Source organism: Panthera tigris, chromosome A3, assembly GCF_018350195.1.
Source record: "Panthera tigris isolate Pti1 chromosome A3, P.tigris_Pti1_mat1.1, whole genome shotgun sequence".
Classification (NCBI taxonomy): Eukaryota; Metazoa; Chordata; class Mammalia; order Carnivora; family Felidae; genus Panthera; species Panthera tigris.
Window position 1 is genome coordinate 101929946 of NC_056662.1, and position 27276 is coordinate 101957221.

Here is a 27276-nt window from a genome sequence, read left to right on the forward strand (position 1 = left end):
TCAAAGAGCATGCATTCACAAGTGAATACAACAAAGTTACGTATTGCAAACACTGTTTACAATAGCCAAAGAATGGAACTTTCCAAATACCCATCAACAGGGGACGACAGTATATCCATGCACTGAAATACTGTACACAGGAAAAACAGCCACTGGATTTTAGAGACTGGTATGAAAAAAGAATGTAAAATATCTCAATAAATTTATTACATATGGAAATGGCATTTTGATGATATTACATTAAATATAGTATATGAACATTATTTCTGAGATACGGAAACAACCTAAACGTCCATCGAGAGATGAACAGATAAAATGTACTATATACATATAATGGAATATTATTCAGAAAAAAAAAATTCTGCCACATGCAACACAAGTAAACCTGAAGGACATTATGCTAAGTGAAATGAGCCAGTCACAGAAGCACAAACTCTGCCATGATTTCACTCATACGAGGTATCTAGTCACTCACAGAAACTAGAATGATGGCCCGAGGAAAACGGGCAGTTGCTGTTGAACGGGTGTCAGATTCCACTTAACACAAGACGAGTAAATTCTAGATACCTGTACAATGTTGTGCCTGTCATTAACAATACTACCATGTACACATAAACATCTGTTAAGAGGATGGATGTCAGGGTGGATGTCAAGTTCAGTGTTTTTACCAAAAACGAACACACACGACCCCAAAGGGCACAAGGAATCTTCTGGAAGTGGCGTTTATTACCTTGATTACAATCATTTCACAGGTGTATGCATGTGTTCAAACCCATCAGATTGTATACATTAAATACGTGCAGTTTTGTACAACAACTACATTTCAGTAGAGCCACCTTTTGTTTTTACTTTAATGGAGATATAAGAAAATATAAAATTACATCTATGGCTTGCATTGTATTTGTATTGGACTGCTCTGCTCTAGCCAGAGAAATGTTTGATGGTCACTGCCTGCTGAAAATAGGATACAAAGAACCTAGGGTTGGAAAGACTTCCCTGTATATCCGTCAACTTACCAGTGTATCATTTTTTGAACATAATGTATTAAAAATCAACTTCAGTAGTTCTTATACTGGATAGACTCAGAAATCCTGAATTCTCAGTTGCTAGGTCTTGGTTGAAAACTCTAACACCCTTGGAAAAACTCCACAGTAACCAAGTAATATCTTCACTAAACTGAAGTTACATCTTATTTTAATCTGATAGTTTTCCTAACCCAAAAGGCCACATCAGGTTAAATGACATCCAATTTCACTTTGATGTTCATAGCTGCCAGTTCGGCTACAAAATACCGGAAAACGTAAGGCACAGAAACGGTGTCAATAGTATCGCTGCGATTACACAAAGTACAGTTGTACTTTCTGTTGCGCATGGCAGACCAAGAAGGCGGTGGCTTCTCCAACAGTGGAGAGAGTAAACTACCACACTCCACGCACACGTGGGCTACCGATCGATCCGAACAGTTGAAGAGGCGGTCATGAAGGAGAAAAGATGTACCGTGGGCTAAAAGAGCATCCCGCTCCATTTCCCCAAAACGGATTCCGCCCTGGACGTTTCTTCCCCCAATAGGCTGGTTAGTGACTTTGTCTCTGGCTCCCGTCGTTCTAACCTGGAATTTGTCTGAGACCATGTGGCGTAAACGTTGATAATAAACCACGCCTATGAAGATGTCTGCTTCCAGTTCTATCCCACTGATGCCACTATACAGCCTCTCGGTGCCATAGAAGTTGTAGCCAGCAGCTTTCAACATCTCACCGAAGTATTCTAAGGCTGAGTTCTCCTCTGAAAAGGTGAAGGGTGTAGCATCGTGGCAGAGACCGTGCAAAGCAGCAGACTTCCCCGCCATGCTCTCAATTAACATACCAATGGTCATGCGGGAGGGAAAACCATGAGGATTGAACAAGATGTCTGGGACCATCCCACTCTCAGAAAATGGCATGTCCTCAGCTGGCCACAACCGGCTCAAGATGCCCTTCTGCCCATGACGACTGGCAAATTTATCTCCAATAGTTGGGTTCCGAGGGACTCTCATCGTGATGCAAATACACTTGAATTTCCCACTGCCGGTGTCATTACTACACACTTTGATGTTATCCACAATGCAATTTTCTTTACTCCTAGGAAAAAATAAGCAGACGGGAGGTCAAACTATGTTCTTTAAACTTACAAAGACATTTAAGTCTTATTGATATAATTAGTGCATCTTATAGGGTATTTGCAAAACTTATTCCTACCTCTACTCTCCAGTACAAATACAGATGGTGTCCCTACAAGTATTTACGAACAGAGCTACTGATTACATTCACTACACAACTATGCCCATCTGAAAGAACGGCGACAGAGGCAACTGAAAAACTATGATGAGACCTACTGTTGAAACAATTTTCTGGATGTAAAATAAGCTACGAAATTTTTAATTTTAATAAAAGGCACAGTGAACTTGACATTTTAGCTAGGAAAATTCCTAACAACATGCCTGAGAGAGATGATCAAGTTTGAATAATACAGTTTTGAAATAAATCACAGGTAACTTATCAAACTATGAGACTGACAAGAGAAGTAAAAAAACAAAGGCCATACAGCAGACACAGAACTTTGTCTCATTTAAGAAACGCCAATTCAGTTATGACTGAGTCAGTGACTAAAACCATCACTTCTGTCTTCTCCAGAATTCTCCTGTTAAAAGATAACATTCACTGACCACCAGCAATTTCATTGAGAAACAGCCTTCACAAAGTAGTATTGGGTATCCGAACTTACTTATAGTAGATCACAAAGTTTTCCCCGGTGTTGAGGTTCAAGTAGCCATAATACGGATCTCCATACTGCAACTGTGCTCCGATAAATGGCAAGCCATCATCATCTAACTTCTGCAAAACCCGTGGGTCACCAGGTTTGACTCCGAACACCAGACTATCATCTCCTTGTTTAATTTTTTCAGAGAGATCTATGAATTCAGACTTGTAGACACTTCCATGGGCAAAGCCTCGTTCCCAAGAGGCCTTATTCACAATCTGTGAGGTCAAAAAAATCATTAATTTAAGAGACTGAGGCCAAATGGGGATTTTCAAAATTAAAACTAGTTAGAATTAAAATACTGCGTTTATGATAACTGCCATTCTAATTTTAAAACTCCAAATTTTCCAAGTCACCTACACTAATAAAACCCAGACACTTGTAAATGGCTTAAGACCTGATCATACATAAATATAAATGATAGGGGCACTTTAGTGGCTCAGTCAGTTAAGCATCTGACTCTTGATTTCGGCTCAGGTTGTGATCTCACAGTTCATGAGATCAAGCCCCACATCGGGCTCTGTGCTGATTAAATTAAAACATTAATAAAAAAATTAAAACATTTTTTTTTTAATGTTTGTTTATTTTTGAGAGAAAGAGTATGAGCAGGGGAGGGGCAGAGAGAGAGGGAGACACAGAATCCGAAGCAGGCTCCAGGCTCTGAGCTGTCAGCACAGAGACCGACATGGGGCTCAAACTCACAGACTGCGAGATCATGACCTGAGCCAAAGTCCGACGCTCAACCGACTGAGCCACCCAGGTGCCCCAAGGCTTGCCATTTTCAACTGAGACTAGGAATTCATCATTTAACAGAACACTCTGGTGCCAGGACATGAAAATATTCCTTCAGTAATCCCACAGTAAACAAAAAAGTTAAAATGAAAAGAAATGAGGGGTGCCGGGGTGGCTCAGTCAGTTAAGCATCCGACTTCGGCTCCGGTCATGATCTTGCGGTTTGTTGAGTTTGAACCCCGCGTCGGGCTCTGTGCTGACAGCTCAGAGCCTGGAGCCTGTTTCAGATTCTGTGTCTCCTCCTCTCTCTGCCCTTCCCATGCTCATGTTCTGTCTCTGTCTGTCTCTCAATAATATAAACGTTAAAAAAAATTTTTTTTTAAAAAGAAAAGAAATGAAACCACATTCTCTTGGCAGAACTCACCATGGCATCTTCCATATCGTAGCCAGTGTAAGAAATAACAGCAACAATGGCATTTGTCCCAATTGGATAGTTATCCATATCATAATAATCATACATGTATGGTCTCACTAAAGGGCTTTGTGGAGTCTGAAGACGATACAGTTTATTATCTGATCGAGCTTGGTAAGTGAGAAGTGGAAAGCCCATAGTTTGCTTCCCTACAAAGGAAAAAAAAACCCTTAGCATCGTTTTCCCCTTGACTATAAAGGTCATATATAAAATTGGTAACAATAAAACATGCATCATCAGGGAATGAATAAATCAATCGTGGTGGTTCTGCTCACTACAGACTAATACACAGCATGAAAATGAAGCAGACCACGTGTATCTATGTAGCCAGACCATGAAAACGATGCTGAGAGGGAAAAAGCACAGAATGACATTTAATATTATACGCTTTAGGTACACATCCCAGATAATTCCACTCCTAGTTTATGGACATGTGTATAATGTAAGAAAAGCATAAAAAGGATGCATATAAATTACAGGATATTACTAGTTGGGGGACAGACGGGGGGAAAAGCAGACAGTAACTATTATCTACCTACTTAGATTACTTCCTTACACACACACAGAACACAATGTCAGTATCTGCTAATTCTGGGTGTGGGGTACAGAGGGTAGGGAAGTAAGACTCTTCTTTGTACTACTTCACATTACAGAGAATCAACCTGAAACAAAATGATTTATAAGACCATATGTGTATGCATACATACACAGTGAATTTTAAAATCTAGAAAAGGAGACTTCCAGCTTCCAGTAGGAGAAAGCTACACCTCAGCACATTAAGATCCAGAACAATGCAAAACAAAAAACCACCTCCATCCCCTCCCCAAACACACACAGTATGAAAGCACTGGAGTCAGAAACTGGAGAGGAATTCACACTTGGACAAAAGAAACAGTACAGAGGGAACTACTAGCTTTTTCAGTTTTTAATGTTTTTGCCTGATGGTTCAGTCACTGTAGTGGCTACAACTTAGATAGAAACCTACAGTCTTACCAGCCTACAGAACCAAGGAACAGAGTTCAGAACACAACAGCAACTGGAAAGTAAGGGGGTAGATTTTATAAAGGAAAGAACCATGAAGAGCCTTAAATTCTGCAAATAAACGGAGTCCAAATCCTTGGCGGACTAAACTATGCATGTGACAGATCCAAGCAGGCCACCTGAGGCTAAAAGAACATACTTCAACTGCTGTGTTCAGCTATCTACCAATTAAATCTAAAAACCAATCTTTTTGAAGGACCATAATAGAACTGACAATCTTTAAAACCTATCATTCACGATGTCATGGATACAATCCAGTATTACTAGAAATACAAGGAAATAGGAAAACACAACCCATACTTTAGAAAAATGTAATCAATGCAGATGGATCCTGAGATGACCCAGATGTTAGAATCAGAAGACAGTGATTTTTAAAAACCTGTAATAACAATGCTCAAAAACATAAAGGAAAATATGTTCACAATGAAGACAACAACCTCAGAGAAAATAGAAACTATAAAAAAGAAACAAACAGAAATGCTAGGCTAAAAAACTAAATATCTGACATAGAATGAAAAATCAGTGAAATTAACAATAGATCAACAAAATGATCCAACCCGAAGACGAAAAAAAAAGACAGAAAAGGAGATTATAAACCAATGGCTTACAGAACGATACCTAAAGGTTTAATATACATGACACATAAGTGAAATCTCAGGAGAGGTATGAGAGAATGGGGCAGAAGCAGTGTTTTTACAATTAATGGCAAAAACTACTAATTTAATTACATCTTTTATTTATTTTTTGACAGAGAGAGTGGTAGCAGGGAGAGGGGGTAGGCGGGGGGAGGGAGACAGAGAGAGAGAGAATCTTAAGCAGGCTCCATGTCTAGCAGGGAGCCCAAGGCTGTGGGGCTCATTCTCAGGACCCTGAGATGACCTGAGCCAAAATCAAGAGTTGGATGCGTAACTGACTGAGCCACCCAGGCGCCCCGATTAACTCTTTAAAACCAGATTTAAGAAGACCAATACACTCCAAGCACAAAGAACATCATATCTCGGCATATCGTACTCAATCTGCTATGAATCAAATATAAAGTAAAAATCTTAAGGACAGGGGAGGGTGGGGCGCTGGGGGGAGGAACACATTATCTACAAGCAATCAACCATACATGTAACCACTGACTTCTAGTAAAAATGAGAGACCAAGAAGAGACAGTTCCATACCTTTTAAGTGCTGAACAAACTAACTCTCAATTTAGAAATGTACATCTATTTCCTTCAAGTGAAGATCAAACAAAGACATTTTCAGAGAAATAAAAACTAAGAGGATTTGTAGCCAACCACCTAAACTATAAAAAATGCTAAAGGAAGCTTTTCAGGCTCAAGAGATATTACTTGGAGGTATTCAACGGAACACGGAATCATCAGGCAGGAATGAAGAATACTGCAAGTGATAAGATGTGGGTGACTACATGGTTTGTATTCTTCAAAAGTCAAATCACAAGACTTCAAACAAATCCAAATTGACAAACATCGTACAAAATAAATTACCTTTTGGTTCAAAAACATCAATGTCAAAAGTGACAAAGGCTAAGGATCTGTTCTAATTTAAAAGACTAAAGAGACATGACAACTAAATGCAACTTGTTATCCTGGACTAGGTGCTACGCAGAAAAAAAAACTGCCACAAGCCATATTTTTGGGACAATCAGTCAAAATCTGAGTAAGGACTATAAAATAGTATAACAACATCAATGTTAAATTTCCTGATTTAAACGCTTGCCCCTGGTTACGTAAGCGAACATGCTTGCTGTTAGGAAATACACAATGAAATATTTAGGGGTAAAGGGGCATCGTGTCTGTAACTTCCCTTCAAATGGAAAGCAGGGCAGATGAGACAAAATGTTAACAGAATCTAGATAAAGGGTTTATAGGAAATCTTTGTACCATTCTTGCAAGTTTTCTCTGAGTTTGAAAGTATTTCAAAATAAAAAAAGTTACAAGCGCTTTTCTTCTGTGTGAATACCACCACCACTCTCTACTCCCTCTTACCCATCTGGCACTGGTACATGTTCCGAGGACTCTGGTTGTGATCAGAGAAAGGGATGAAGTTGGCGATCACACTCAGAAGGCTGTGAGGGAAGAGCTCCTGGTGGGTGGTAACTCCAGCCAAAACCTCATCCTCGAAGATGGCAATGTTCATGAAGATCTGGAAAAAAGGAAGGGCGAGAAGTTCAAGGCACAAAATAACTGACTGCTAACATATTAACTCATCTTATCTCTCAGAGTTTAGGACTCAAAGCCTTGAACGAAAACCTTCCCCACTCAACATCATGAACACGGACAGGATCCACTGAGAAGCACGGGGAAGCTTCCAGTTAGAAATATCGCTTACCTGACCCGTGTCACTCTAAATCCACCCTGGTTCAACTGTGGAAGATTGGAAGAAAGAAAGTTTTAGGTAGCACAAAGCCCACAGTTTCCCAACTGCAAAGATGGAGGCAAAGGCGGTGAGTGAGTCTAATGGAATGTTCCCACCTCACCACCTGACGCAGAGTCAGGTGCATAGGAGCTGGGCAGGATGGGAAGGCAGGTAACATGACCATCAACCCTCTCTCTCAATAGGTGAGCGGAGGGAGGAAATGTGAAAACGGCTTTGTGTTCATCACAGAGGAGACAGAGGTAAGTTGTGATTTTCTCTCAAACTCCCGATGGTTATCAAACAGCGCTAACATTTTTAAAAAGTAGCAGTGATTAAGTCTTCAGAAGTCATATACCACACGAGTAGGTTCAGGCACCAACACAATGCTTTGTGTACCTGTTCCATAGTTCCAATTAGTTCTTCTTTGCCTAATTCCAAGTTCTGCACAGGCCGCACAAGTCTACAAGGAGTAGTAAACAGGAATAACCCTGGGTATAGACTTGGTTTCCCCGTCATGGGGATAAGGGCCACTTCCATCCAGGGAGGAATTCTTTTTTCTCTCAACACCTGTTTTCAACAAAAAGAGAGTTCAATTAAGAAGTGATGTAGGGGTGGGCACTTGGGGGTCATGATCTCACGATTTGTGGGTTCGAGCCCCCGCGTCGGGCTCTGTGCCGATAGCCTGGAGCCTGCTTCAGATTCTCTCTGTCTCTCTCTGCCCCTCCCCTGCTCATGCTCTGACTCTCTTTCTCTCAACTAAGCCACCAGCCAGACTCCCCTAAATGGATCAAATTCTTAACACAAAGGCCAAAAAAAAACAACAAACAAAAAAAAACCCCAAAAAACCCACACACACAAAACCCCCACAAGTTAACAAAGATAAAACCTGAAATTAATACTGAAAAAGGTTCAAAGTAATAAATCAAAATTCTGCATTCTCTCAAATACCCACTGCTTAACCTAACCAAGAAAAAAAGCTGGAGGGGTGTGTGGGGATGGGGAGGGGGACAAATGTACAGAGTAAGAAATGAAAAAAAAAAAAAAAAAAAAAAAAAAAACCCAGTGAAACTAAAATTTAAAATCATGGGTCTACTCTAAGAAATCAAGATGAAATGGATAAAATGCAGGTTACCAAAACAGAAGACCCCAACAGAGGTAGAAAGCCTTTTTAAAGATGATCGATTTCCATATTAGAAATAAACGTATCTAGAAACTATCCCCAAAGAAAGCACTAGAGCCAGATGGTTTCACAGGGGAATTCTAGCAGACTTAGGACCAGATAACCCAATTTCTACAAACTGTTCCAGGGCACTGAAAACAAAGGAAAACTTTCTAATTCTTTTTATAAAGCAGAAATGTATCTATTAAGAAAAAAATAAATTTTTACTATTTAACTGGTATTTCTTAAATATTAAGAAAATGATTCACCATGACCAAGTGGGATTTATTCCAGGAATTGAGGGTTCATTATTCATCACTAGTACTAGAGAATGATGATCAGGGAATAAATTAATATAATACACTTAGTATATCGAAAGGAAAATACTACAGATTTCCCCCAGAACACATCAAAGAATGAAATACAGAATTACCGTATGATCCAGCAATTCTAATTCTAGGCATACACGCCAAAGGACTGAAAGCAGGAACTCAAACAGGTACTTGTACATCCATGTTCACAGCAGCATTATTCATGGTAGCCAAAAGGTAGGAGCAACCTGGGGCACCTAGGTGGCTCAGTTGGTTAAGCATCTGACTCTTGATTTCGGCTCAGGTTATGATCTCACAGTTTGTGGGATCAGGTCCTGCATTGGGCTCCGTGCTGGAAGCACAGAGCCCGCTTGGAATTTTCTCTCCCTCATTTTTGTCCCTCAGCCCTGTCACTCAAAATAAATAAGCTTAAAAAAAAAAAAAAACAACAACAACACAAAAGGTGGAAGCAAGCTAAGTATCCATCAATGAACGAATGGATAAGCAAAATGTGGTAGTATACCCAATGGAATATTCTTCAGTCTTAAAAAAAGGAATGCAATTATTTTTACGTTTATTTATACATGTAATCTTTACAGCCAACGTAAGGTTCAAACTCATGACTGTGACATCAAGAGTCACATGCTCCTCCAACTGAGCCAGCCAGGTGCTCCAAAAAGGAATGAAATTCTGACACAGGCTGCAACAGGAATGAACTTGAAACATTACGCTAAGTGAAATAAGCCAGACACAAAGGGACAAATCCTGTACGATTCCACTTACATGAGGTACCTAGCAAAGTCAAAGTTCACGAAGAAAAGTAGAACAGTGGCAACCAGGGAAGGAGGAAATGGGGAGCTCCTGTTGAATGAGTACAGACTTCCAGTCTGGGATGATGGAAGACTTCAGGAGATGGATAGGGTGGTGGTTGCACAACAACCTGAACATACTTAATGCCACTGGACTAGAAGCTTAAAAATGGTTACAATGGTAAATTTTGTTATATGCATTTATGAACAAAACAAAACCACAGGGACCTCTGGAAAAAGTGAAATCATACAACTTGAGCATCAAAATAAGCAACAGCAACAGAAGACTCATGAAATAAAACAGGCATCTGTAAATCTATGCTGCTGTGAATAAAAAAACAAATAAGTGGAAGAGAAAGGAAAACTCTACCTTACAAAATAGCAACTCACAAACACAGAAGGAATGATAGAGCTAGGAAACAATCACGGGGCAGCCATCACAATAGTCATTCCCTCAGGAAAGAATCATCAATGGGAGAGTAAGAATTCTTCAAAGAATTCGCCAACTTGCAGGTAAAAACTTGATGAGGCTTTCACATAGCTTCTTCCAAATATCTCTCCACAAATTACTAATTACCCAGAAAATTAGCAACAGCACAGTGCATCAACCTAGAGAACACAACCTTACTGCGATCATAATTAGCATCACTAGCTGCGGGACAAGTCAACATCATGTGCCTCTTTTTTTTTTCCATTTTTTAAATGCTTATTTATTTGAGAGAGAAAGAGAAAAAGAGAGAGAGAGAGAGAGAGATTGAGAATGAGTGGGGGAGGGGCAGAGAGAGAGACACACACAGAACCTGAAGCAGGCTCCAGGCTCTGAGCTGTCAGCACAGAGCCCGATGCGGGGCTTGAACTCACAAACCGTGAGATCATGACCTGAGCTAAAGTTGGCCGCTTAACTGACTGAGCCACCCAGGGGCCCCAAGATCATGTGCCTCTTGAAAGGATATCCTGAATTTCATCATCAGAAAGCTACACACCAACATAAATAAAGGATAGCTATACAATAACTGGCCTGTAGTTTTTAAAAAAGTCAAGACACGAAGAGCTGAAGGGCCGTTCAAGATTAAAGGAGACTAAAGAAACATGATAATTACATGTAATACATGATGCTGGACTGGGTCCCAAACCAGGATAGAGAAAAAATTGCTGTGGAAGACATTCCTGAGACAACTGGCATAATCTGAGTGTCAGCTGTGGACTCCACCACCCTGACCTTCCCTGATGTTGAAAAGTGTACTGGGATTATTGAGGAGGAAAAGCCCTTGTTCTCAGGAAGAATGCACTTGATGGTGGCAATCTTCATGGAAAAGGGGATTGGTCTGTATACCATCCTCAAATGGTTCAGAAGAAAAAACTGTACAGGTTTATAAAGGGCATACAAATGGATAAAGCATGTGGGGCAAAACCTAACAACTGGTGGATCTAGGTAATGGGCAGATGGGAGTTCTCTGTGGTGTTCGAACACCTTTACATTTAAAATTGTATTGAACAGGGCACCGGGGTGGCTCAGTCGGTTGAGCGACCGACTTCGGCTCAGGTCATGATCTCACGGTTTGTGAGTTCGAGCCCCGCGTCAGGCTCTGTGCCAACAGCTAGGAGCCTGGAGCCTCCTTCGGATTCTGTGTCTCCTCCTCTCTCTGCCCCTCCCCCACTTGTGCTCTGTCTCTCTCTGTCTCTCAAAAAATAAATAAATGTAAAAAAAAAATTAAAAAAAATTATATTGAACAATTTGAAAACTAAAAATACCGAAAACTGAACCAGAGTACAGTTTGAAATAAACCAGAGCACGAACTATAATTCATCCTGTTGCCAAAGAACAATTCTTCAATGCCCATTGTCTCATACCAAAACTCTTGTTAGGAAAATTCCAAATATAAGTTAGTCAAAGAATGTTATTCTACTTTTTTTTTTAATGTTTTACTTATTTTTAAAAGAGAGAGACAGAGCACAAGTGGGGAAGGGGCAGAAAGAGAGGGAGACACAGAATCGGGAGCAGGCTCCAAGGCTTTGAACTGTCAGCACGGAGCCCAGCATGGGGCTTGAATTCACGAGCTGTGAGATCATGACCTGAGCCGAAGTTGGATGCTTAACCAACTGAGCCACCCAGGCGCCCATACCTGACTTTTCAAAAACACACTTTCATGGGGCGCCTGGGTGGCTCAGTTGGTTAAGCGCTCGACTCTTGGTTTTGGCTCAGTCATGACCTCACGGTTTGTGAGTTCGAGCCCCACATCAGGCTCTGTGCTGAGAATGCAGAGGCTGCTTGGGATCCTTTCTCTTCCTCTCTGCCCCTCCCCCTCCCTGTGTCTCTCAAAAATAAATAAACTTAAAAAAATTGTTTAATAATAATAAAAAATAAATAAATAGAAATCCACTTTTAAGACCCAGAAGGTAACAGGGTGTGACTTATAACTCGCATATCTTCAACATTACTTGAAATATAAAGGATGTATTTTGAGGCCCCCTGTATGCCACTAGTATTAACAAAACAAAAAAAGTTAAAAATTTGTGAGATTAGCAGACTAGGGCCTCAATGAAACTACCAAAAAAATGCATGCAGGTCAAAGTATCTGTCACTGACCCTAACCTCTGAAGCCAGCACAAGACAAGACTGTGACACTACAGGGGATGTAGAGGCACTTTCGGAATCAGCTTCTGACCTCCAGACCCCCTGGCCAGTCTACGCTGCCCTGGGGCTACCTCGACAAGAAAAGGACAGACAACCTAGGAGTAAGGGACAGAACAGTTCACAAAGACACAAGATCACCTTAAAGTGTCGGAGAGAATCTGCAACACCAGGAGCAAGGTCCTTATCCACCCAGCCAACCATGACGCCATCCAGCAGGACAGGGTAGCACTCGCTGTACGGCCGGTGTGGAGCTCCATCAACTGGAGTGACCCCTGGGGAAGTGAACAGACCAAATGCTCACACCAGAGTGCTTTCTCCTACGTTAAAAAGTCCCTCCAGATAGGCTCGACAACCGCTTCATCATTTTAGAGATCTGGCCTCCAAACCAGAACATTTTTATATTGCTTACATGTTTCTAAGCCCTTTCAGCAAGGATACACAAGAAACTGGTGACTCGGACTGTCTTTGGGGAGAGCAGCTGGGGGACAAGGGTATAAGAGAGGCTTTCCTATGTATATCTTCTATGTTTTGATTAGAACCATGTAAATAGATAAACTTTTCCCCAAAACCTCAACTGCACTTGATCCTCCTTATTTGAGGATTCCACATCTGTGAATCTGCCTACTTGCTAAAATTTATCTGTAACCCCAGCATCAAGACTAGTGGTGCTTTTGTGTTTATTCCAGGACATTCAGCCAAAGCAGAGTTAGCAGCTGTGAGTCCCCAGAACAAAGGCTCTGTCTCTTATGACATCAGGGTACAGACTACTAGACAACCTCTTTTTAATGGTCTTCCTGCAAACTGACACTGTTTCCTACTTAGAGATGCAGTGGTCGAGTCACCAGATACAGGGAGTGACCTAAAATGTTATTTCTGATATTGCTGAATGTTAATGCATTAACGATAATGCTGAATGCTGGTGTATTTGAAATGTTTTGACATTTTTATTTTTGCAAAAAATAAAATAAAACTATAGCATTTAATTTCTCCCTCACTCATTCTCAAAAAAATGCACCTGACCTACAGACGAGCCAGGAAACCAGCCCGACTCCTGCACAGAAGAGTAAACAGAATTCTTGCAGAATTCTTGCTTAGTTCCCAAAGAAGTATAACTTGACAGTTTGCACCTGTTAAAACCCCCACACCCAAACAAGACTGTTTATCACTGTCCATCACATACCCAAGCTGCAGAGCAAAGCCGGAATAGATGCTGTATACACAAACTGTGTGACGACCTCACACACGGCAGTCAGGTGGTTCATCAGGCCACAGGGCTCCCCATCTGGGGTGTGCACAGGACAAAGGAAACCCCAGGACTCCGGCAGCAGCCTGCGTACTGTGGTGGTCCTCATCTTAGCAAAATCAGCCCCTCTGTGCACACAGCGGAAATGGGAGAGATAGCGTATGAAGTTCAGCTTATCAGCCACAACACAAAGTCCAGAATCTTGCAGGAAGCCAAGACCTTAATAAAACAAAAGTCATTCAAAAACAGGCTAAACTTAAAAAACAAGTGTATTTCGATGTGAGGCTCTGAGGACAAAACCTCAGAGCACAGTAGAAATCAGAGTGAGTTATAAAGTTTATTAGCGCTGACGAGTGGGAGGGATTTACAAAATTAGTAGTAAAAAGGCAGTAACCCCTCCCCCCAGATTTCCCAAGTTATATTAGCCCCACTGGTTCCCTCTCTCCTCCTATTACTACCTCCTTTGTGGGAAACGTTAAATGAGTGTGAAACAGCAAGTAACTAAATGGGATTCATCAGAGAGGGATGGAAAATATGTAAGGAGTTGTTAGTCGTAAAAAAAAATCTGCATCGGTACTATCTGTGTAAAAAAAAAATCAACAGTATTACTTCTGGGCCCTCAATGACTACTTAGGTTTTTCAGGCCTTTCTGATGCACCTGGTTTAGGTGATGCACCCCCACCCCCGCCCCAGACTACTAACGGTTCCTCACAGATCTAAGCTATCTTTAGAATTCTAGAAGGAGGCACAGAGATGCATGTGATGATAAGAAGTGGATTTAAGCTCTACAGATGCCTTGTCTCAAGCCCTTCAGATTGATGCACACTGATGCACACTTGTCAAATTTACAACATGAAATCCGTCTTTAGTGAAAGGGACAAATGCACTTTTTTAAAGGCCTTTTTTCTTTTTTTTTTTTTTTAAGTAGGCTTCACACCCAGCACAGAGTTCAACATGGGTCTTGAACTCATGCCCCGAGATCAAGACCTGAGCTGAGATCAAGAGTCTGACGCTTAACCAACTTAACCACCCAGGTGCCCCAAGAGATGAGTTCACTTTTAAAGAGAACCTCTCTCAGCAATATATAAATCCATATTGATCAAATAACTTTAAAACTGTACCTAAAATGAAGTCTGTCTATTTTTATTTTTTAATTTTATTTTTTTAATTTACATCCAAGTTAGTTAGCATGTAGGCAACAATGATTTCAGGAATAGATTCCTTAATGCCCCTTCCCCATTTAGCCCATCCCCCCTCCCACAACCCCTGAAGCCAATCTATTTAATTTCACCTGTTTTAGAACGCAGATTCCCAGTAGCAAGAAGATATTCAAATGGTTTTGTAAGGTCTGTTCCCATATTAAAAATCTTCATCAAATTTTCAGTGTTTATGGACACATTGGCCTTCTGAGCCCTCTTGTCTAGAGCAATTTTTATAGACACTAACCAAGCTTCCATTTTTTCCTGAAATAAAAAAAATTGAAACGATTACATTTAAATTACTCACATTTCATACTTACTCCCACATAATAATCCCATGTCCATAACAAAGGCCCACTAATTTATACATTTGACATGGAGAACGTCTGGTCTATAAGCCTGAAAAACAGTCTTTCATCACACTATTCCTGTTCAGGCAGAAGCCACAAACTCCTGCATATCAAGGTTTCTCAACCTCAGCACCACTGACATTTTGGCTAGATAGTTCTTTGTAGTGAGGGGCCAGGCCCTGCATGCAGGATATTTAGCGCTACCCCTGGCCCTGACCCACGGGATGGCAGTAGCATCCTGCAAGCTGTGACAACCAAAAATGTTTCCAGGCACAGTCAAATGTCCCTTGGAGTGAGGCAAAAACTGCTCCTAGTAAAGATTACCCACATTCACGAAAAGAATCAAAAGTTTGCTCTGGGAGGAAGCGCCTGGGTGGCTCAGTCAGTTGAGTGTCAGAGTCTTGATTTTGGCTCAGGTCATGATCTTAGGGTCGTGGGATCAAGCCCCACGTTGGGCTCTGCTTGAGATTCATTCATTCATTCATTCATTCATTCTCTCTCTCTCCCTCCGCCACCCCCACTCGTGCACACACTCTCTCAAATTAAAAAACAAAATTAAAACAAAAACAAAAATCACGTTTGCTTTGGCTTTAGAAAAGTTTTTCATTAAAATGCTCTCATCAAGAAGTCAGAACAGCTTCAACCCCAGAAACAGGCAACGAGAGCAAAGCTTTAAAGCAGCAGCCACTCTCTTAACAGTAAAAACAACTAAGAAGAGTCCAAGTCCCCAAATGACGCCCAACACACAAGACAGTTGACAAACTGGTAGGAAAGAGTGACACTCTCTTCTCCTGTAAGTCTGAAGCAAAATGGAAAAGAAGTGAGATAGCAGAGTCAGAAAACAGGAAAGAAAAGCCACAGACCTGAGGACCAGAGACCCAGGCAGCAGCTCTGTGACCTGAGACAGGAGACCGGAGGAATGAGGACCAAAACGGTCTCTCCCTGGTAAGAGGTCTGCCTATTGTCACTTTGTAGTTAACTTGCTAAGGTGAGCAACTAGCATGGGGCACATACTGTAAGCTGGCACTCTGCGTATTTATTGAAGCCTCACGACAAACTTTTCTTCAAAGAGCAGTGCATTATAGGACGACCTGGGCCCAATTTATTTCTGTCTTAAGAATTTTCCAGACTTTACAAGGGTAGCAGGTACATAAACTCATTATGAAGACTGAGGTGCCGGCTTGTAATCAAACACACTTCTACGGAGAGACAAACTATCACACTAAGTAGAATAAATGAACATTATAAATAGCCTCCCGTCAGTGCAGGTCAGGTTCTCCTGCCAACTCGCATTTTTGGAGTTCTAGCACTTTTTGACTTCAGAAATGCAGTCGAGTGACTGGAGACCTGTATGTAAGGCCTGCACACAACAGCGCAAGAGAAGTGAGAAGAGGCCTCTAAGAAGCCTTCCTATGAGGTCCCCAGCCTTTCTGGTAAAAGGTTCAGGGGTATAAAGCTGAGCAGACAGTGCCTCTGGCAGGGAGGGCAGACACCACAAAGAACGATGAACAGCGTTCACCAGAGCTGTTCTAAAGTTCAGAGAGGGCAGCTCTTCAGTATCTCTCACTCCCTCACTATTAACAAGCCCTCAGAACCAAGCACGGAAATCACAGGACACCTCAATCTCCGCTGTGATATTCAGTGAAATGGCTACTGAAGTCTGTAGTTCAGATTATGTCACTGTCCTGTACCTTCCTGAAGATTCTTACTGTGTCCCAGAGTCAGGGGTTCAGAAGCTTAAAACAAAGCTGGTATAAAAGTATGGAAATCTGGGGCGCCTGGGTGGCTCAGTCGGTTAACCATCTGACTTCGGCTCAGGTCATGATCTCACAGTTCGTGAGTTCGAGCCCCATGTCGGGCTCTGTGCTGACAGCTCAGAGCCTGGAGCCTGCTTTGGATTCTGCGTCTCCCTCTCTCTCTGCCCCTCTCCTGCTTGCTCTCTCTCTCTTTCTCTCTCTCTCTCTCTCAAAAATAAATAACATTTTAAAAAAAGTATGGAAATCACACACGTTTGGCCAGTTACATGTTATCGTTAATGTTAAGACCGAGACTTGATGTTGCCTTTAACCTCTTAGAAATATTAAAGAAGTTTCTGAATTTGGTGTAAACTTAAGATCTTGGATTAAATCCCTTACTGCCGAACAAACAAAAAATTAAAAAGGCAGGCTACGTAAAGTGCCGAAACTACAAATTGCAAACACTCAGAAAACAGTGCTGCCGGAAACCGTCTCACCATTCCACAAGAGGGACGACTGGCCCAAGGGTGAAAGCAAGCATTTACCTTCAGAAACATAAGGAAGAGCTGACCAGGTGTAAGGACTTCTTGATTCACTAAACTGTCAGGATTCTCCTCCATGCACTCTCCTTTGGCTAAAGCAAAGAGCTTCCGGGTCATGAGACAAAGCATGTAAAACTTTTCAGTACTGGATTTCAAGTGGATACAGATGCACTGGCTGTGTCAAAACAGAAAGCGAAGCTTAAAACAACTGAGCTGCTACTAGAACTTGATGTCCTACGAACCCAGGTTCCCGATTCCTGTTTACTTAAAAGTTCTTGCTCATTTTTAAAGACAACTGCTTTTCCTCTTTACTGGCAACATTAGCAAAAGGACAGTACATACTCACAGGGTCTAGAGCTGTGCTGGACCACATGGCATGACATGCAGAATGTGGCTATTTAAATGTAAATTAACTACAACTAAATAAAATCAAGAATTCAGTTTCTCAGTGGCACTGGCCATTCGGGTGCTCAACATGTGACCTGTGCCTACATACTACTTTAAACGCTAGTACCTGTACAGTGGTTATATAACAGAGTCCTTGCCTTGGGCAAATAAAGGGACAGGATGCCTACAACTTTCAAATGTTACAGGAAGAAGAATGTTGACCTACGTAAAGAGAAATCAAGAGAGCAAACGTAATAAAAATGGTAACAACTAGTGAATGTGAAGTGTCCATGGTACTATTTTTGCAGCAATTCTGGAAGTCTGGAGTTGTTTCAAAATAAAACTTTAAAAGCACAATAAAATAAAACGAAACTACTATAGAAAGAAAGGTGTGGATGGCCAGAGGAACAGAGCTGGGCCCTGCTTCCTTAGACCAGAATGCTACCCCCAGGTCCATTCTGATTCCCAGATGACTCATAGCCCTAACTACAACCTCCCGCCCCACAGACAACCGTTTAGGCAAAAGCACGTACTTAAACAGAAACTCTGCAGCCTGTTCATTTGGGTACCAGTCAGGGAGACTGAGCTTCACTCTGAAGCGTTCACCTAGATAATTAAGGACCTGTTTTTGTGTGGAACAACCCTCTTCCGTTACGATCCTTAACATCTGAGAAATGGAGTTCCTAAAGAAAGAGTCCTCCTCTTTGCCTTTGATGAGCTCCTGAAAAATCTGGTAATCGGAGAAGTTGACAAGTGCCTAGAAAAGAAAAAAAAAAAACCAAGGTTTTCTTTTTAATCGCTAGTCATAACTAAACAATTTTAGCCATTCTATTTCTCTGAGGAAATTTAGCACTCCACTACTGGCAAATCCAAATGAACTCTCCAAAACAAGGCATGGCTTGTATGGTAAGACAGCAAGATGGCCCCATCATCATCCTTGCCTTCTGGTATTCACAGCCTTGTAGAGTCTCCACTCACACTAAGTCGGCACTGGCCTGTGTGACCAAGACAACATGGTAAAAAAGTTGATGTGTGATTCTCAAGGTCAGGTCCCAAAAGGGACTGTGGCTTCAGCCTCACTCTCCTGGCTAACCCTCTCAGGGAAGACAGCCGCTTCCAGCAGCCTGTGGAAAGGCCCACATGCACAGGAGCCAGGACCTGCTGCCACCAGCCTGCAATGACCTGCCAGCCATGAGTGACCACCTTGGAAGTGGATCCTCTGGCCCTACTGGCCTTCTAAATGACTGGAGCCCCTGCTGACATCTCACCGCTACCTCCAGAGACCTTGAGGCACAAGTGCCCCAAATCCCAGCCACTTCCAAATTCCTGACCACAGAAATAGTGAGAGAGGAATGGTTGTTGATATTTTGAGCCACTGCATTTTGGGTAATTTGTTTTGGAGCAGTGCACAGCTGATACAGCCATCAATTCCACTCGGGAGAACCTATCCACTCTGCACAGAATGTGACCTCCACTGAACCTCTTCATAGCAAAAGAAACACATTCGTTAAGTCACACCTTCAGTGCAAATCCCAAAGGAAGGAAAAACAGTTCTTTCCGGTAAATAAAGTTCAACATAACCGTGCCATTTTCCAGGTAGTGAAGGTTCATGTTGACAGCAGAATGTTCTTCCCTTACACAGTGCATTGAAACTCCTATTGAAACAAAGCAAAAAGTCAAAAACTCAGTAATACTGTAACTGCTTTGATAATTACTTTTTTCCCTAAATTATTTTTAACCCTCTTAAAAATAGAGCCAAATCACTAAGGTTAGCCAAGACTGGCAACCAAAAATGTCTCCAGACCTTGCCAAATCCCCTAGGGCACACAATCTCCCTAGGCTGAAAACCACTACAAGTAACTGAAACTACAAATTTAATGCAACTTCAAAGTTTCCTTGTAGAGCTGGGTCCGTGTGTTATATAACACGTTATATCACGAGCACCTTGCAGAGCCTCATCATACAGCGCTTTATATCCCCTGTACTCTGTGGAATCTGATCAAGAGAAAATGGCTTCATCCAAGAGTCCAAATGGAGAAAAGCAGAATTTTAGATTTTGATTCAGCTTTAAACAAAGACTGGAACGGCATTCCACATCAGTGATGCAAAAGAATAAACGACTAGCCGTTTTGACTTGCTGAGATGCTATTATTCTAGGGAGAGTATATATGGTTATCATTAGAAGCTGATTTTTAGCTCAATTATAAAAACAAGTTATTCACTTGCAGGGTCACCAAAGAATGAAAATGTTGTCTTATGAAGCCAGGCTCTGTCACAGTGAGCACTCAGAGGCCAGGTGGCTGTCAGCCAGGGACTCCAAGAGGAATGCCACGGAAGAGGAAACCTACATAGGAGACTTCTGAGGCCCACACCCCCCCTCTGGTTGAGTCAGGCCAGCCTTCGTCTCCATAAATAAGAACATCAGTACATGCATTCTTTCTTTCGTTGTTGTTAAATGTTTATTATTCTTCCGAGAGCAGGAGACAGAGGATCCAAAGCAGGCTCTGGGCTGACAGCAGAGAGCCCAATATGAGGCTTGAACCCACAAACTGCGAGATTATGACCTGAAATGAAGTCAGATGCTTAACCGACTGAGCCACCCAGGCGACCCATACATGTGTTCTTTCAATGTGAAAAAAATTAAACATAATAAAAGTAGGCTTCCTGCTATAACATGCTTACTAACTTAACAGAAATGCTTACTAGAAAAACAAAACTTTTCTAAAAGAACATTCCAAAGGTCACTACAACTTACCATACTGAGTATAGCCAGGCCCTCTGGTTTTCCATTTTGGTCTTACCATTGCAATGGGGAAATTTCTCCGAGGCATAATTAACATTCGGATGACTTTTTCAATGCCATTGATTATAAAATAGCCTCCCATTTCCTGCCGAACAGATGAATTATAATTTGTTAAACAAAGATACACCGTCAACATGAAGATAACTGCCAGACGCAGTGCAACGTGCAGAAGAGGCACGCAGAGGCGAAAGGGTCTACAGGTCCCCTGGAAACTTCATGGAAACTGTCAATGTGTGAATTAAGTCTTCTCTTAAGTGCACTAAAAAGGTTCTAGGGACCTGGCAGAAAAGTATGGAAGGATCAGGATACTTTCCTCTACTAGACAGACTCGAACTAACTTGCCTTTCTGTCCCCCTAAAATGATTTCATGATTTAGTCTTCAAATGATATTTAAAAAAAAGAAAAAAAAAAAACCCTTACTTGAAAGAGATAAGAGATAATAGCCATTTTGCTTCCAGGTGAATATGGTTCCCAAAGAAGTTAAAAAATTTTGACTGTATAAAAACTCTGGAAACCAGAAATTCAGATTAGCTAAAGAGGAAACTGTTTTTCATAGTTCTGGTATCACATTTTTTTTTTTTAACTAAAAAAAATGTTTTTCATGCTTATTTATTTATTTTTGAGAGAGAGAGAGACACAGAGAGAGAAAGAGAGAGAGAGAGACAGAACACGGGCAGGGGAGGGGCAGACAGAGAGGAGAGAGAATCCCAAGCAGGCTCTGCACTGTCAGCACAGTCTGATGTGGGGCTCAAACTCACAAACCGTGAGATCATGACCTGAGCTGAAACCAAGAGGTGGACACTTAACTGACTGAGCCACCCAGGTGCCCCTCTGGTATCATAGTTCTATAATAAATAAAAAGCTACTACACATCGATACTATGAAGCAGGTATATCATGCTGGGTGCTCTATGTTACCAGCCCCGTTAATCCTCATAACAATAAGTGGCACAGTTATTATGCCCAGAAGAGGAAACTGAGGCACAGAAAGATGAAAATTCCCATGGGGCGCCTGGGTGGCTCAGTTGGTTAAGCGTCTGACTTCAGCTCAGGTCACGATCTCGCGGTCCGTGAGTTCAAGCCCCACGTCGGGCTCTGGGCTGATGGCTCAGAGCCTGGAGCCTGCTTCCGATTCTGTGTCTCCCTCTCTCTCTGCCCCTCCCCCCGTTCATGCTCTCTCTCTGTCTCAAAAATAAATAAACGTTAAAAACAAAAAATTTAAAAAAAAAAAGAAAATTCCCAAAGCCACATAACTGGTAAGTGGAGCACTTGGGTGTCAAACCCAGATCTGACACCATAACCCTCATCCCATCACAAAACAGTCTCCCTACTGCCAGCAGAGTCTATACGTCTTGAGTACTTCAACTCAATACTGCAAAACCACGTATCGCAGATGAAAACCATGCCGAAGGAGAGGTACAGGAAGCAATTCAATATGCTCACAGAATCTTACTGTTGGTAAAGCAAGCATCTCATACGGAAAGTGTATCATGAAGGAAATTAGGGAATAACCTATCAATACTTCCCCCATAATAATAATAGTCTCTGTGCGGCAACTTTTCACACACGGTCTCATCTGAGACTCATTCTGAGCCTACAAAGTATGCAGCACACAAGATACCAAGCCCCATTTTACCTATCCAGAACTTGGAAGCGGAGAAAGAAAAACTGACTCTCACTGGCAAGTTTCTATCTTCTCACTCCCATCTCAGGCCTTTTCTACCATCACCTGGATGCCCGCAATTACCTCTGCTTCTTCATGGTGCTCAATGAGGGCTTTTGGAGGAAGGTTGTATAAGTTGCAAAGCTTAGACTTCACCATGATGGGAACATAGCCAAGAAACTGTTTAATGACTCCTTTTGAGATGCCATTCACTGCCCAGCTGATATCAGCCTAAATGAAAATGAGAGAAGAAAATTACTTAATAATAAACAGAAACTACCTGGATCTACCAAAGCAAGTAAGTATTTTAAAAGAGTAAAGAAGAAGACCATCAGGTAAATGATTTTATCCTTTGGATTTAAAAGATAGGATCTTTAAATGACAGTACCAAGAAAGCAGAATTCTGGTAGAAGTTTTATTAGGCACCAGCCTTATTCTCAAAAACGTACAACCTAAGAGTCACACGCTGTCACTTGTACTCACTGTCAACTTGCCCCGGTAGGTACTCCTCCGGCCCCGACATTCTGCGGGATAAATGTTGAGCTCTTTGCAGATGTTTCCTTTTGGAACCATCGGTGGACTGATGACAGCATCCACAATAGTAAGAGAGATCCGCTCATCTTTGAAAGCAAATTCAAAGGGAGGTATAGCCTGAAATACAATCCACACAATGAACTGCTTGCATTTCCAAGGCCCTCTTTCTCCAAGATTCTTCCAAAGCTCTCATGTTCTACAAGCACTGATGCCCAAAATGCCAGACATGACATATCTAAAAAGACGGTTAAAACTACATCCGGTCTACTCATACCCTCGCTAAGTACCTGCAACTACAATGAACTAATTCAGATTGTGAGTGTCTGAAACACGTCACATTTGTAGCAGGCTCTAGGGTACAGTTGTGTTCAGAACAAAACTGTTCTGTGAACCAAGTGCCTGACTTCTCTATTGTACGTGGTACCTGCAACGTGCACAGCAAGACAAACGGGACTGCTCCTAACAGGAGAGGATACGGAAACATCCTCCTGATTTAGGACCGGGCACTCTAATGCCATCATTCTTTATGCTGATATTTGTACATTTCATTCCATGGTGGCCTCACGCTGAAACCAGAGCCTCACAGGTGGTAGCCACGGTGGTTCTTCCCGTTGCACAACAGCTGCTTCTCTGCACCACTCCCTGGGGAAGCTCTCCTGTTCCGAGGAAGGGGCATCGCTGAGCTCTCCTACATATTAACTAGGAACAACCTCCTAGCCTTAGCGTTACAACAAGAATGCCAGAAATGGAGCCAAGAATATAGAGAAGGTTCTCTACCCCCATGTCAGTTCAACTGACCTTGTCTCCATTTTCAAATGTTATCTAAAGCTGGCATTGTTTTAGGATTTAGTATTTTATTCTAACATAAAATTTTCAGGTATTTTTTATTTAAGGACGAAGCATCAATTTTCAAAAGGGAGATCAGAAGATTTTCTTTTTCAAGTCGCAGCTACACTACCTATATCACAATACAATCTTGTTATTTGAGATAGTTAAGGTCTATAAAGTTGCCACAAACACTGAATTGTTCTTAGGGGAAAGTTACGTTCCTGTCTCTGATCACACTTTTGTCAAGTGATCAATACATAAGCTTGTTTTATGTACATTTCTACTTAAAGACACCTTACTTAATATATATCGTTTATTCATTAACACTGAACTCACAGCCAACAGCACTAACTCATGACTGAACAAAGGTTATTTAACACATATTTCTCTTAAGGGGTACATCACAGCCTTTTTGCACTTAGAACATGAGATAGCACTTCAGCACTATGCTTGAGGGCTATTTTAAAGAGTGAAATCACCAACAAAAGCACCAGAAGGAGAAAAATTGGACAGATTTAGAAAAGGATACTTGTTTATAGTATGGAACTTGAAACAAGAAATAGAGCATCACCTTGTTGGACCTCAGTTGAAATGGTGCGCACTGGGCAATTCAAAATTTTCACCATTCTGCACATGGTGGTATGTACTGATTTGTGGGCTATGAATAGATTTTAATGAGTAGGCAATTCACAAATACGAATTCCTGAATAATGAGATCGAATGTATTCTGAAAAGATGCCTGTGAGATTTATCAATTTAGACTCACAGAATGAAGAAATACATCCCCCCCCCCCATATTGGGCAAAACTGTAAATAAACCAAAATATGACAAAGGCTATCTTTCCCTTGACTTTATAAATGTTAGTCGTTTACTGTTTTATGTAACAACATTTTCCATACAGTATTCTGGTACTAATACTAAGTTGCAGCATCACTATCTGTGCTGACCACACTTTCTACATGTACTTAATCAAAATAACTTATCACAAGAGGCTGAATGCAGAAGCAGAAATGCAAATCCAGCTGTCTTCTAATAAGCCAGACATTCAAAAGACAGGAAAAATATCATTTACCTATTAATTTTTCTGCTCTAGAAAAAAAAATTTTTTAATGTTTATTTTTGAGAGAGAGACAGAGTGCAAGTTGGGGAGGGGCAGAGAGAGACGGAGACACAGAATCTGAAGCAGGCTCCAGGCTCCAAGCTGTCAGCACAGAGCCCAACGCAGAGCTCGAACTCAAGCTGTGAGATCATGACCTGAGCCCAAGTCGGACGCCCAACTGACTGAGCCACACAGACGCCCCTAGAAAAAAATTTTTTAACCATACCACTGTTTTATTAGGGATTTATTCAGGTTAAGTCTCTAGAAATAAGGGAGTCACTTAGGGGGCACAAAGCTGATGAAGCTTCCTCAGATCTCATAACGAACCACCAGCTTAGCAGGCTCTTTGGCTGTATCACTGCCTCGTTCCACCTACAAATTATTTTAAGGATACTGTTTTGGCCCCACAGACTAGTAGGTGGGGTAGGTTTCCCCAACCCAAAACATGAACAGCATGAAGGCCATGAAGCCCAAGAAGTGCTTACACATGAGATTCCAGGAAACAGGCGTGGGGGGATGTGCCCACATGGTTCCTGATATACATGTCAAGGCCCCAGTGCATCGGTTCACCCCAGTTCAACCTCAGGTCTGGGTGGTCCCAGTCAGACCATGGATCCCTCTCCTGTTGCAAGCCATCAGGAAGCTTCCAGTACTTGCCTTACCCCATGCCATCACCCGGATGTGGTTGGTAGGTAGTCTTCCACCCACATATTATCCTTCTTGGCAACGGCAGCCTGTTCTTCTGGGATCTTGGGATAGTGCCCTGGAGCATGTCCTTGGTAATATGGGAGGCTCTCTGTGCACCTAATGGCACCAGGGTCCCAGCTGCCCTTTGAGCCTTCGGACTACCAGGACCTGTGCCCTGGTCACTGACATCTTCACCTTCCCACCCCCCCCCCCCAATTTTCTTTTAACGTTAATTTATTTTGTGAGAGAGAGAGAGAGAGCGAGCAGAGGAGGAGCAGAGAGAGAGGGAGACTCAGAATCTGAAGCAGGTTCCAGGCTCTGCGCTGTCAGCACAGAGCCGGAAGAGGGGCTCAAACTCACGGCCCTCAGATCATGATCTGAGCCGAAGTTAGACGCTTAACTGAGTCACCCAGGCACCCCTCTCCAAAAATATTTTTAATAAAAATGTTAATATATCATTGGTTTATATTTTAAATGAATTCATACTTTAAAATTTTCTCAATTAAGGGGCGCCTGGGTGGCTCAGTCGGTTAAGCATCCGACTTCAGCTCAGGTCACGATCTCGCCGTCCGTGGGTTCAGGCCCCGCGTCAGGCTCTGGGCTGATGGCTCGGAGCCTGGAGCCTGCTTCCGATTCTGTGTCTCCCTCTCTCTCTGCCCCTCCCCCGTTCATGCTCTGTCTCTCTCTGTCTCAAAAATAAATAAACGTTAAAAAAAATAAATAAATAAAATTTTCTCAATTTTAATTTCTAATAGAGTAAATACTGATAAACAAAGCTCTTTAGGACCCCTCAAAAATTTTAAGAGTGGAAGGGGGTCCTGGGACCAAAAAGTTTGAGAACTTCCAGTCTATGTATTACTGGCACCCTCAGAGCCCACTGCCTGGGAGACGCTGGCGATGCTAACCAAATGAGACCTTCCCCCACCATCTTCATTTGAACTCTGCTACCGTATCCTTTAGATCAATCAAACCACTTAATGTTGAATAAGTGTCACTACTACTCAATCTCGCTTTCAGGCCTCATTTATATCTTCCTCAACACCCACCTAATTCAGAGCAGGTGCCCAGTAGTTTCTCCCTTTAAAGCTAAGAAGAACACCGTGGAAGCATGACCTCACATGTACAGTCTATGTACAAATAGGTTCAGAACCTTTTCAGGTAAGTTTCGGAGACGTAAAACTTCAGTGACATGAAAGCATGTGCGGTGTGAATGGCACACCCACCATAGCATAGCGCCTTCCTCACTCTCACGCATGCAGACACTGGCTACAAAACACTAAGGTTCCAACCACAAAGAAATCCAGAAATCACAAATACATCTAGTACTCCCCCAGTCGACTAGACTACAAGTGCCAGGCCCCCCGCAGAGCCTGGCGCGATCTATCTGGGAGAACTATTTGGGATTATACTGTGATCTCCCAGCCATCTCTCTGGGAACCCTACCCAAGGCCACTGCCCCACTTACCCCAGCATCTTGGATCTATCCCGCACCCCTCGCCACACAAGCATCCTCCCACCCACCCCCCTCGTCCAGCCCGCGGGGTCCTTCTCCTGTGCCCGCCTCGAGTTTCGCCTCATCTGGGGCCTCGTCGGAGCAAGTGGCACCGGAGATCGCAGAGCGACTGCAGCCTGGAAGGACGCCGCGCTCACCTGCACCGCGTGGCTGAGGCCCTCGCGCACAGCGTAGTTGAAGGACTCGACATGCGCCCGCGTCAGTTCCTGCAACGCTGGCTTTTGCTGCTCCCGCGGGATCCCATAAGACGGGTCAGTCAAATGCTTTAAGCTGGGCCCCTTGGGCAGGCTCTGCCACCGGCCGGAGGGATCCATGCGTCCTCCTACACACCGGGCGCCAGCGACGGCTCCGCACGCGCCGGGAAGAACGGCAG

At 42.4% G+C, this 27276-nt stretch overlaps 1 protein-coding gene and 1 pseudogene across 1 annotated transcript; both read right to left on the reverse strand.

The window, feature by feature from the left end:
* Window positions 1-706: 706 nt before the first annotated feature.
* Window positions 707-27276, reverse strand: POLR1B (RNA polymerase I subunit B). Its single transcript, XM_007082343.3, has 15 exons — window positions 27041-27276; window positions 22725-22892; window positions 22326-22472; window positions 20532-20664; window positions 19295-19431; window positions 18310-18533; window positions 17393-17564; window positions 14854-15025; window positions 13500-13781; window positions 12458-12591; window positions 7802-7972; window positions 7036-7192; window positions 3953-4149; window positions 2761-3014; window positions 707-2117 (listed from the first exon to the last, which is right to left on the reverse strand). Exons 1-15 carry the CDS (start codon window positions 27215-27217, stop codon window positions 1235-1237), a joined length of 3408 nt encoding a protein of 1135 aa, XP_007082405.1. The 5' UTR covers window positions 27218-27276; the 3' UTR covers window positions 707-1234.
* LOC102953104 lies at window positions 25013-25579 on the reverse strand (annotated as a pseudogene).

Coding starts and splice junctions, on each gene's coding strand:
- POLR1B (XM_007082343.3), bottom strand. CDS start 27,217: ATGGATCCCTCCGGCCGGTGGCAGAGCCTGCCCAAGGGGCCCAGCTTA. Junction 3,015..3,952: donor ACGATATGGAAGATGCCATG/GTGAGTTCTGCC, acceptor TTGACCTCACAG/ATTGTGAATAAGGCCTCTTG. Junction 2,118..2,760: donor AACTTTGTGATCTACTATAA/GTAAGTTCGGAT, acceptor ATTTTTTCCTAG/GAGTAAAGAAAATTGCATTG.